This window comes from Parasteatoda tepidariorum, chromosome 6 (assembly GCF_982258835.1).
Source record: "Parasteatoda tepidariorum strain Cologne lab strain chromosome 6, Ptep-v5.0, whole genome shotgun sequence".
NCBI classification, from domain to species: Eukaryota; Metazoa; Arthropoda; class Arachnida; order Araneae; family Theridiidae; genus Parasteatoda; species Parasteatoda tepidariorum.
Genome location: NC_141760.1, coordinates 99420585 through 99432856, shown reverse-complemented (window position 1 = coordinate 99432856; position 12272 = coordinate 99420585). Strand labels below are relative to the sequence as shown.

At 31.5% G+C, this 12272-nt stretch overlaps 1 protein-coding gene across 1 annotated transcript; it reads left to right on the top strand.

The window, feature by feature from the left end:
• Positions 1 to 2438: 2438 nt before the first annotated feature.
• On the top strand, positions 2439 to 8501 carry LOC147808235 (uncharacterized). Its single transcript, XM_087166946.1, has 4 exons — positions 2439 to 2549; positions 5863 to 5974; positions 6106 to 7464; positions 7564 to 8501. Exons 1-4 carry the CDS (start codon positions 2439 to 2441, stop codon positions 8499 to 8501), a joined length of 2520 nt encoding a protein of 839 aa, XP_087023072.1.
• The last annotated feature ends 3771 nt before the right edge of the window (positions 8502 to 12272 follow it).

Genomic DNA, 12272 nt, shown 5'->3' with positions numbered 1-12272 from the left:
CCTGATGATGTGCCCAAACTCCATAACAAGTTGATCGCATCATTTATGCAACTCCCTGTTATATATATATATATATATATATATATATATATATATATATATATATATATATATATATATATATATATATATATATATATATATATATATATATATATATATATATATATATATATAATATATATATATATATATATATATATATATATATATATATATATATATATATATATATATATATTATATATATATATATATATATATATATATATATATATATATATATATATATATATATATATATATATATATATATATATATATATATATATATATATATATATATATATATATATATAAATAAAGTTTTTAAACTTGTACATTTCGACCAAAAATAGATTAAAAGTGTCATAAAAAATCTGTAGCTTTAGAAGAAGATCGAATTTCAGATTTGAAATACCCACACCCGAATCAGATCAAGTATTTGTATGATTGCAACAAAAAAAATTGATTTTCCAGTGTTATTTGTAGAAAATATGAAAACACAAGAAATTTTGAAGAATTATAACGTATTGAACATTTCACTTTTCTATCTTTTTAAAATCTATCTATAAATTATTGTCAGAAAAAAAGCTGTCATTGTCAACAAAGTTTTATTCAAAATAAAATCAAAATCAAGTATTAAAACTGCAATGACATGTTTTTCAAAATCAGAAACAAAAGCATGTATTGTGCTTGTTCATAAACTTGTAGAAACATTCATTACGTACAGCAGAATATGTATAATGCACACTTATAAATATATTTAAAAAAAATATAGAAATATTTAGAAACAAGCAGAAAAACCTTTACGCTATATATTTTGCATAATTATAAAAGCATATGCTTTGCATATTCTTAAAATTGTTTTAAAATATTTAATTTTCATTTTAAAGGAAAATATATGTAAAATTACGATCCATTGCTTTTGTGAGTAGTCAATGGACTTAGTCAATAGGAGGCTTTAAAAATTAAAGCCTCCTATTGACTAAGTTAAAACATGTTGTTCATAAAATGGCCGCTTATTTAGTGAATTCCTATTTGAAGTCAAATAGATAGGACAAATACCAGTTTTGCAATCTTGCCTCAGGAGATATATTTATTTAATAATACTTTGGAAGAGAGTTTGTTATAGAAGATTGCACACTTAAAAGCCATCTCTCCTTATGGGTGTCTCTTTAATTATCAACTAGGGCAAGTCACCGTCCTTTAAAAGGACACTGGAAAAGAGGGACTGTAATTTAAGAGGTACTTTAGTACACTGAAACTTAAACGGACCTAGTGAAAGCTTTTCAGTATTTTTAAAGGTTGATTTAAGATTCATAGAAAGATTTTGTCAGAGTATTATGCACTTCATCGAAAATGGTAGCAAAATACGAAAAATATTATTGTAGTGAAAAAAAATTAATTTATGTTGTGGATTCCGTTCAAATAGTTGAAAAAGAATGCGAATGCAAAATGTACCTTTTATTAGAAATTCTTGCGATTGTGAGTTAGTTTTTGCCCAGGCGTTGATGAGTTTTTCTTCTCTTCTCTTAAAGTACAAGATATGTGTTTTAAACAATGTGTGTGTAAAAAGAAAAGAAAAGTAATATTTTTTCTAATTTTGCAAAATATTTGTTTCTGATAGTTTTGCCTACTTTTCCGCTTGATTCAGGAGCTATGAAACCATTTTGTTTCGCGAAAGACGCATAAAAATGATTAATATTTTAGTCTGAAAACATTAGGTAAATATGTATCTGAGCATCAAATATAAATAAAAAAAGTAGTATTAATCATATATTTAAAAAAAAAAAAAAAAGATTTGCCCTATCAAAAATTCCGGTTCAAATTACGGTGAAATGTACTAGCACTGTGAGTGTAGAATCCGTAAAATTCATTTTACTGTAAAAATCCATTTATACCACAAAATTTCGTGCCGTAATTTTTACATTAAAACTTATTTAATTGCAATAATTTTACCGTAAATATATAATTGTAAAAATTACTGCCGTAATTTTTACAAGAAAACTTATTTAATTGCAATGATTTTATCGTAAATATAATCTATATATTTCTCTTACACGGCGACAAAAAAAGCCTCATTACAACTCCCCGAAAGGCAATGCTAGAAAATCGACCAATGATTGCCGTTGAAAATGTCACATGCCAAATCTAGCTGAGGTGGCTCAACATATAGCGCTTTTAAAAACGGAAACTGAAATAACCAGAGAGAGCATTCTCACCAAATACTATTAAGCTAGGCAGAAGTGAGTAGTCTTTGTCGATAGATCTCTATTTTAGTATTTTGTCGAAAAGGCTTTTTTCACGAATTTATATATTACGAATTTATTTGACGATTTTTGATTTATATCACGAATTTATTTGTTTCATTATTGTTATTAGTTATTCATTGAAAAATGAGTCTCAGTCGCGCTGTTACGCTTTTGAAGTATAATCAAAAGAAGCGTGCTCGAAGATTGGAAGAGAGCATTGATGACAGCTATGAAAGACGAACTTGTGAAAAATGCGTAGATAACGTGCTGTCATTTTAATAGACTTAATTATAGCCAAAAGTTTAACCTTTTCAAAGAGATATCAGTTTTAGAAATTTTATCTTAAGATTTTATACTATAGCACATTTCTAATAGGTTTAACGAATTACATGTCATTTATTTGAAATCAGATTTATTTTAATGACTTAGTATTTACTAAAAAGATGTATTTTTTTTTTAAAAAAAAAAGTTGTTATATGGATTTGAATGATTGTTTTGAATTCTTAGAAGTTTGTGCATTTGCAATGTACCTAAGTTAGTATTTTATACTATGATGATTTTGTACGTAAGATTTTATGTGTAAGAAAGTAAGAATTCTTAGAATTTTGTGCATTTGCAATGTATCTAAGTTAGTAGCGAGCGAAGCGAGCTTGGTTTGCGAAGCAAACCTTATAAGATTGCGTAGCAATTTTCAGGGGTTGGCGAGCGTTAGTGGGCAGGGGGCGCAGCCGATTAGTTGTAAAAATTACGATAGATGATATTTTTGTTCCACAAAATTTCGCAGCGAAAATAATGGTTTTCATTGTAGAAAGTATTAGAAATCTGAGTGCCAGTACTTCTCACCGTAATTTGAAGATTTTATGGTGTGTGTAAAAACTTATTTTCAGTATTCCCCATGGTATTATCTTCAGCTTTCAGCTGTAAAAACAAGAAATCCTTTTTCTATAGTTCAACTTTTATTATTTGTAAAAAAAATTATCATTAATTGAAATGTGTTAAACATTTTTAATTTTCTAAAAGTATGATTTTTTCTGACATGGAAAGGTAAAATTTCAATGATTTTAAAAGTACAGGTATACTGAGTGACTGTACTTTTTATTGCAATTTGATCTGCAATTTTTTACAATGTAGATAAGATAGTCCATAAATAATGATGATAAACTTTCACTTAATACTTAGAGTATTAAATGAGATAACAATATTAAATAGCAAAACTAAAAATTTAAATTAAAATTTTCAGAAAGAACTTTTCGAGGAATCCTTGATCACGTGCTATAAAATGCAATTCTTCAATGCTAGAAAAAAGTTATTACCATAAAAACAAAAAATAGCATGTTTAAACTTATTGTTAAAAAGAAAACAATACGCGTGAAAAAAATAAAACCCATGTATAGGATTGTTAGACAAGTTAACTATGCATCTTCTGTTTTGAAAACTCGTTTAATGTCAATACTGGCTTCAACCTAGAGCATTCCAACATAACCATAAATATATTGTACTCACAAATACATTTCAAATATTGCATTTTTCATGTTTTTATTCTTCGCTTAGAAAGAAAAATGAAAAACATGCTCAGAGAACTCTTCCCGTTTTCATTTTGGACAAAATTTGAAAGAGCTACTCATGGCGGATTACTTTTCCATTTCGAATCACTTTCTTTCATTTTTTAATTTCCAAAATACATTTTCTTAACGAAAATTTTGTGAGATATTTTTGAGGGAAAAATACTATGAAAAAAATTAACCTTTTAAACTCATTAAAATCAATATTTTAAAATATCTGGGGCAACTTGAGCCATAATAGATTTTAGGTTGAGCCATACACGCATGATCCATTTATATATATATATATATATATATATATATATATATATATATATATATATATATATATATATATATATATATATATATATATATATATATATATATATATATATATATATATATACATATATACATATATATATACATATATACATATATATATATATATATATATATATATATATATATATATATATATATATATATATATATATATATATATATATATATATATATATAAATATATTATGCACCGAAGAGCCATTACATAATGACCACCCAGCTAATAACATGTAGGACCACCTTTAGCCCTCAAAACTGCAAGTACCCTCCGCGGCATTGATTCCACAAGGTGCTGATAGGTAGTCTGAGGTATCTGGTACCAAGCGCTCACCAACTGGTCCTGCAATTCCCTCACATTGCGTGGGGGTAGTGTGGCAGCACGAATTTGGTTTTCCAAGTAGGACCCCAAATGCTCTATTGAATTAAGGTCAGGTGAATTTGGGTACCAAGACATGATTTGAAAGTCACTGGAATGTTCCTCGAACATTCCAGTGACGATTCGACCCTTATGACATGGTGGATTATCCTGTTGGTAAACACCACCCCCTGCAGGAAAAACTGTTGCCATGAGTGGGTGAACCTGGTCTGTAACTATGTTCAAGTAGCTTACAGACGTCAGGGATTGTTCTATGAGGATTATGGGTCCTAATGTGCCCCATGAAAACATACATTGTTTCTGGGAGAGAAACCATGAAAACCTGGGTGAGCCCATTGTTATAAATGGAGGGTGGTCATAATGTAATGGCTCTTCGGTGTAATATATATATATATATATATATATATATATGGACTATAGTCACATTATATAGACCATATTCTGAATTGAAGTAATAATATTTATTCCCCATTATTTAAATAAACTTTTTTTAAATGAAAAATTAAAAAAAAAATACATTTATAAAATAGATTTTAGAAGATAAATAAAATCTTATAAAATAAAATAATTTGTGCAATTAATTTAATTAAATACATTCCTTTTTTTAAAGACGTTTTAGCGCATCTTGAACCGCAATATCTATCAGATTTATAACAACTATAATTGAGTGTCAGTTAACTATAATTAAGTTTTATAGTCAATATTCTGATAATTTTATGTAGGGGAGAGGGGGGCACATATGAACAGGGGGCACATGTGAACATGGTATGTTTTACCAATATGATTTGAAATAAAAAAATCTTGAAAAATTTTCAATTGATGGCAATACTAGTCCTACCTCTCTGCAAAACTTTCAGAACAATGCTCCATTTTGTTGTACTATTTTGACAATTTCTTTGTAGCAACTGGTGTTGTATATACTTTTATCACTCGCTTCTTCAAGTGAAAACACAGTATAAATCAACTAATAAGCTAAAATTAACTATTGCAGACCATTATATGAACATTCAGGTAAATTTATGACAGTTATTATTTCTTTTTACTCAATTAAAAATTCTTTATTTTTCAAGTTAGGTTTAAGAAAAATGATGGGGCACTTGTGAACAGAGCATGTGGGGCAGATGTGAACAGTTCAGATGTGCCCCTACATAGTATTAAGATTATTATCCTCATGATATTATAAGTTTAAAAAATATGTATGCGTTTAAAACTATTATTATTTACTTTTCCATAATTCATTAATTAATTGATAATTTTTCTTTCAAAAATTTATGATTACCAATGGTCATTAATAATTTAAAAGTTTACTAATGGTCAAGCAGAAAATGTTGACGATGATCTTAACAGTAGTGCCATCAGTACTTGTCCTACACCAGAATCAATCCGAACATTTCCAAGAGAAGTAAGTAACTTAAGTAAGTGAAGTAAGTAACTTAAAGAAACGAGAGCGAGAAAAGGAAAAATCACGCATATTAACTGATACACCTGAGAAAGATAGAATTGCTAAAGCTAAAAATGAAAAGATGATGAAAAGATGAATGAGAAGACAGAGATGCAACACGATTTATTTGGTACAATACTACATATACTCCTGATGGGAGACTCCGCACTGAAGATAAAATTGTAACCTATCGATTCACACGTCTTCCATTTGGACTCGTCTCTAGTCCATTTTTATTAGCAGCTTCTCTTCGTGAATTGGCTACAAAACACAAACAAGCATATCCTACAGCTACTAGACACGTTGAGAATAACACCTATATGGATGATTTTGTAACCGGAACGTCTACGGATACTGAAGCTCTGATTCTTTACCAAGAACTGCAGAAACTTACATCACTTATTAGCCTACCATTAGATAAATGGACTACAAATTCTAAGATTTTGAAAGATATGTGGAAACAAGAAAACGTCTCGTTTAAGGATATCACGCAAGTCTTGGGTGTTAAATGGGATACTAACAGGGATGTTTTTCAAATTGATGTGCAGACAAAAATTGTTCAAGCATGTAAAGAACCAGTAACAAAACGCTTACTACTGAAGTTGATGTCAAAGTTTTACGATCCTCTAGGCTTGTTTGCTCCAGTTACAGTAGTTGTGAAGATATTGTTTCAAGATACATGGCTTAGTGGTATTAAGTGGGATGAACTATTGCCTCCATCTGTAGCACAGCAGTGGCACAAGTGGATAAATGAATTACACTATCTGAATGAAATATGCATCCCAAGATGGATTGGCTTTTCCGAAAATTCCAACGTTACCATACATGTGTTTTGCGACGCTTCGGAACGTGCATATGGTGCTTGCTTGTACGCTCGTCACGCAGATGATATTTCTACAGAGATCCATCTCATTTGCAGTCGAAATAAACTAGCCCCAATCAAAAGGGTCACCCTTCCGAGACTTGAATTGTTAGCTGCACTACTAGGAGCTCGCCTACTCCGATATTTTTGCAGGGAAACGAACATGAAATCCCACACTGCAATACTATGGAGCGATTCTACTGTAGCTTTAAGTTGGATAAAGGGAAATCCTAATCAGTGGAAAACATCTGTCTGCAACAGAACAACAGAAATTCTTCAAAACACTACTTCAGCACAATGGCGCCACTGTCCCGGTACAGATAACCCTGCGGATCATCTTACTCGTGGTACCTTTCCATCACAGTTATCGATTTTAGAATCTTGGTGGCACGGTCCGAAATGGTTAAAACATGATCCAGAAACTTGGCCTATCAAAGTTTTGTCTACACGTACACAACCTTTAGTTGAAGCTGAATCACGAAAAACCAAATTTCAATCCTCCTACGTTGCAACTACAGAACCCATCATAGATATATCTCGTTATAGTTCTTATACGAAACTTCTTCGTGTGACTGCCTGGATACTACGTTTTGTATACAACTGTAAGACACAGCAACGCATAACTCATGAACTGAATTGTAATGAAATAGAGAAAGCTAAAAACTATTGGATACAGACTGTACAGAATCAATGTTTCTCAGCTGAAATAAATGCCTTAAAAGCTGAACGTCCCCTGCCGAAAAAATCCAAAATTTCCTGTTTCAATCCCTTTCTCGAAGATAATTATTTACGCCTTGGGGGAAGGTTGCAATTTTCAAACATTTCTTCTGACACTCGACACCCTTTATTGCTCGATGGTAAACACTATTTTGTCCACCTTTTGATCCAGCATACACACATACGACTTCACCATTTAGGTGTGCGTATAATTCTGTCCGAGTTACGTTCAACCTTCTGGATTTTAAGAGGACGTCAAGCTATAAAGCAAGTTATTCACAAATGCCTACCTTGCAAGCTGTCCAAAGCGAAATACGGAAAACAAAGCGAAGCTCCTTTACCTTCTGAAAGAGTTGTACCTTCTGCTCCATTTACTACCACAGGAATTGATTTTGCTGGACCCGTGAATATTCGATGTTTGAAATCAAGAGACACAGCCTACATAACACTATTTACTTGTGCAACAACACGTGCATTACACATCGAACTTGTGTCGGATCTTACCACAGACAAATTTCTTTTGGCACTACAACGTTTTGTTGGCCGCAGAGGACTCCCACACACAATCTATACCGACAATGCTACCACTTTTCATGCAGCAAATAAGGACTTGATTCTATTATGGCAAGTTCTGTCATCAGCTAAAACTCAGCAATATTATGCCCAAAATGGCATAACTAGGAAATTTATCGCCCCACGAGCGGCTTGGTGGGGAGGCTGGTGGGAACGCCTAATAGGAGTTGTCAAGCGTAATCAGGACAATATCATTAACATCCGAATTGGCGATATTGTACTTCTACAAGAAGATGTCCGACCACGTCACATGTGGAAGAAAGCTAGAGTGGTGAACTTGCATCAATATAACCCGTCCGGTAGCTCTGGTCATCCCCCTCGAGGTCGACCAGGGTGGGGAGGATGTTGAGGTTTGAGTTCGAGATTAGTTATATAGTTTTGAGTTTCCTGTGCTGGCAACATCTTATTGTTTTTATATTCTTTTTTATGTAAATAAAGTTAAGTTTTCAGTTTGTTCTACGTGACTTTCAGTCTGATTTGCTCTCAACAAAATCCAATACCCCTCATAGGGGCACATGTGAACAATTGAAGTCATTTTTCTAAAATATCATAAAGTAAAGAAATATTTTATTGAAAAATCTCAAAAAATTCCATAAGACAAAGAAAAGACTATTTAAACATATGGACTTCTTTACTGTGAGAAATTGATTATATTTTTGGAAAAATGAAGAAATGAAAAAAATTGTTCACATGTGCCCCCCTCTCCCCTACGTAGTAATAATTAGTAATAATTATTTTCTATTTAATCGTGAAATAATTTTTTCAATTGTTCCTTAGCAAGTACGGAACTCTTATAAAGAGCTCTTACTCTTAACTTTTATATCTTTAACTTTTATCTAATGCAACTCTAATAAAGATCCCTTACTATTTCATTTATTTTTAATTAAAAAATTATAACAAGACACAGATTGTTTTAGATTTTGGGATGAAATGCTGAATTCTAAAATAAATCAAATAAAGATAATCGAATGAAGATATAAGATTTAACAATTGTAATAATAATCACCACCTACGAAAACAATTTATTGTATTTGCAGAATATACATTTTATTTTCTGAATGTTACGAAACCAACTACCGTGGGTGTCTAAAGACAGGAAAAAATTTTTGATTTTAATTAAATTTGATTTATTGAATTGGCAAAAAAAAAAGCGTTTTTGAAGTATAGTTAACAGAAAGTTTTTCATTTAACACAATTTAGAATCCTTTTAAATGTTATTTTTAAGGCTTGTAATAATTTTCTATTATGTAATTCGATTTGGATAATGCCTGTGAGCGATACAGAACAGAGTTTTATTTATATTTCTAACATTCCTGTACTTATTCACCTGTGGTGTATAGAACTTTGAAAGTATAATTCGAATTTAAAAAGCGTACAACTTGATTTTTATTTATTGGCAATCAAGAAATTGAGAAATGGTCCCAAGTGTTTTAGGTGTTTCGTTAAAAAATCGTCATAATGTCATTGATGCCAATGGTACTTAATTAGTTTTGATAATATGTTCTAATTGAGATTAAAAAAAATTCTATGTACTCGAAAGAAAAGTTAATGGAGAAAAAGTACTTATTGGTTTTGGGGAAATGTAAAAAAATAGCCAAGTTAAAATTGGAACCAAAGCGGAATAATTAATTGTGGTAATTGGCAGTTTTGGCATATGATTTCTGCAGTTTTAATAGGTACGGGATATACTAATACAAGTACAACTAGTATACTTGATACCTAATCAAATAGTATTAAAGTTGTGCAAATTTAATATAGATATTGTAGAAAGATGTTTTTTTCCAGGTCCCTCGAAAGGGATTAGTACAAGAGAAAATCGCTTGATTGTAATAAGTTTTGAGTACCATGAGTTCGCCTGAAGTAACAGCATCATGCTATATGATACTGAGTGCAGTTATCCCCATTTTAATGGGATAATCTGCTAAAAACATGTTTTGTTTAATCTAATAACGTAAAGTCTTCGGCAAAGAAAAAAATAATAAATAAAAAAATTGGATTTATTTTGAATATTAATTGGAATTGGATAATTAATAGTGTTTTTCAGTTTTGTACATGATTTTGTAGTGTTAAGCACTGATTTATTGATTATTCTTCACTTTTTCGGAGAACGTACATACTGCTAGTATTTAATTAAACACTAATGCGCATTTTTGTATTCTGTCAAATCAATAAAATTCTTCTGAACAAAAAACTGAATAATCAAGATTTAATAATAAGGAACTGAAACATCATGCAAGCATGGGTGCAAGTTGGAAAAAAGGCCAAGACTGAAAATGTTTTGACTGAAATACCTAACATACACAGTACCCCCTCGACATATGCAAACTCTCTAAGAAAGCTTTACCATAATACATCAAGTTTAAATACTGTACAAAAAATATTTATTCATCTGTCTTTTGATAAAATAACAACAGGACATTAGAAATTAGACCAATAATGTAGACCTAAAAAATATTTTTAAGGACAGAAAAAAAAAATTCCGATTTCCGTCTTAGAATCAGTCTTGTTTCCGTCTTACTTTCGTCCGCGGACATTTTCGAAAGACGGAAATCCGTCTTGGGGACGGAAGACTTGCACCCATGCATGCAAGTGAACAGTAAGGGAAGCGTGGAAAAGAAAATAATCACTGTTACTTTTTCCAAGCACTTTAATAATACCGATATTAAATGGTGTTGAATATTAGTACTAGAATATTAAAATAGCCTGCTTTTATAATGCTAATATTTAATGAGGTTGCTCAATCAGTGAAATTTAAAGCAAAACTTTTATTTTAATACTTTTTTTCACGGATTTTGTAAATTTTATGAGAGAAGCTATACTGTAGCTTTTCCGCTTCAGAGTGGCATATAATATCTCCAAGCTATTCTTGATAGCAATGATGCCTAATTAAATAAAGTAATAAGTACTACAAGATATAAAAGGGATCTCAGGGGATTTCACCTCATTGGGAGGCACCCGGGTTAGAATCCAAGCAATGGCTGATCAATACGAATTCTGCACCCAGCTCGCATACTGTACAGACTTAAAATAGCTTCCGTGGTGGACCGATCATGGGATAGAGTTCCCTTGTCGTCAGGCTAACCGTAAGAGGCTTTCATGGTTTTCCTCTCCATGTAACGCAAGTGCGGTGCAAATTTCTCCTAATACTTGATCCAGGAGCTCCCTTGTCTTCTGGATTGAGTTCAAAATTACAAGGCTATGAAGCTGAACATTGGCTATGACGTTGAACTCAAGATTGGGACGACTGTTCAATGACAGTGATAAGATATGTACCTTTTTATCAATGTTGTGGTAATAAATAGGAAATAATAATGTTGCATGATATAGATACTCAAGTAATAGAAATTTTACAGCGCACTAAAACGGAACTGTAGCGATATGCAGTGTTCCCTAACCTTTTTATCACCGCGGACCTGCCAACGTTTGATAATTTTACCGCGGCCCACTGGGGGGGGGGAGGACGTTAATTATTTCGTATTACTAATTTAATTTAATTGTATTTAAACATGCCTTCAAAATAAAATACAGCTATACCAAAAATTAAATATGAAGTGATTTAACATTTTAACTTACTAGAATGTTAAATCAATGAGAACCCTGAGCTTGTTTCTTTGCAATGAAACGGTTCCATCAGGGGTTAATCGGAGACAATGATACATTACAAACATTAAAAAATTTATGTCACTACCTTCGGGGGCCACTTTTTTTAAATAAATAAAATTTTATTAGAACACAGATATTTTTAATTTGGGGTATAAACCTAGGAGTTTAAATTCAGTTTCAATGAAATGGGCGGACCGGTACCATTTGATCCACGGACCGGTACCGGTCCGCGGACCGGGGATTGGGGAACACTGGCGATATGTACGTAAGTCAAATGTTTCACGACAGGTATTTCAAATTTTTAGAACTTCATTAAAAAAAAGTACAACCATTCCTAATAAAGCTAGACTAAAATACATTGGTATCCAATGAGCAAGCAAAGCCAGCTTGGACTATGATGTGGGATTGCTTTGAAATGCAGCCTTAATATGGTGAGATGGCCAGCACATAGATTAAGGGATGAAGGCCTAGTTGATTTACATTATGCTATTATACACTATTTTAAGATTATATGAAT

Excerpts from the sequence above, each read along its gene's own strand:
- LOC147808235 (XM_087166946.1), top strand. The coding sequence starts at position 2,439 with ATGAGTCTCAGTCGCGCTGTTACGCTTTTGAAGTATAATCAAAAGAAG. Across the intron at positions 5,975-6,105 it reads AAGAGAAGTAAGTAACTTAA|ACAGAGATGCAACACGATTT; the intron begins GTAAGTGAAGTA and ends ATGAATGAGAAG. Across the intron at positions 7,465-7,563 it reads ACTACGTTTTGTATACAACT|CTGAAATAAATGCCTTAAAA; the intron begins GTAAGACACAGC and ends AATGTTTCTCAG.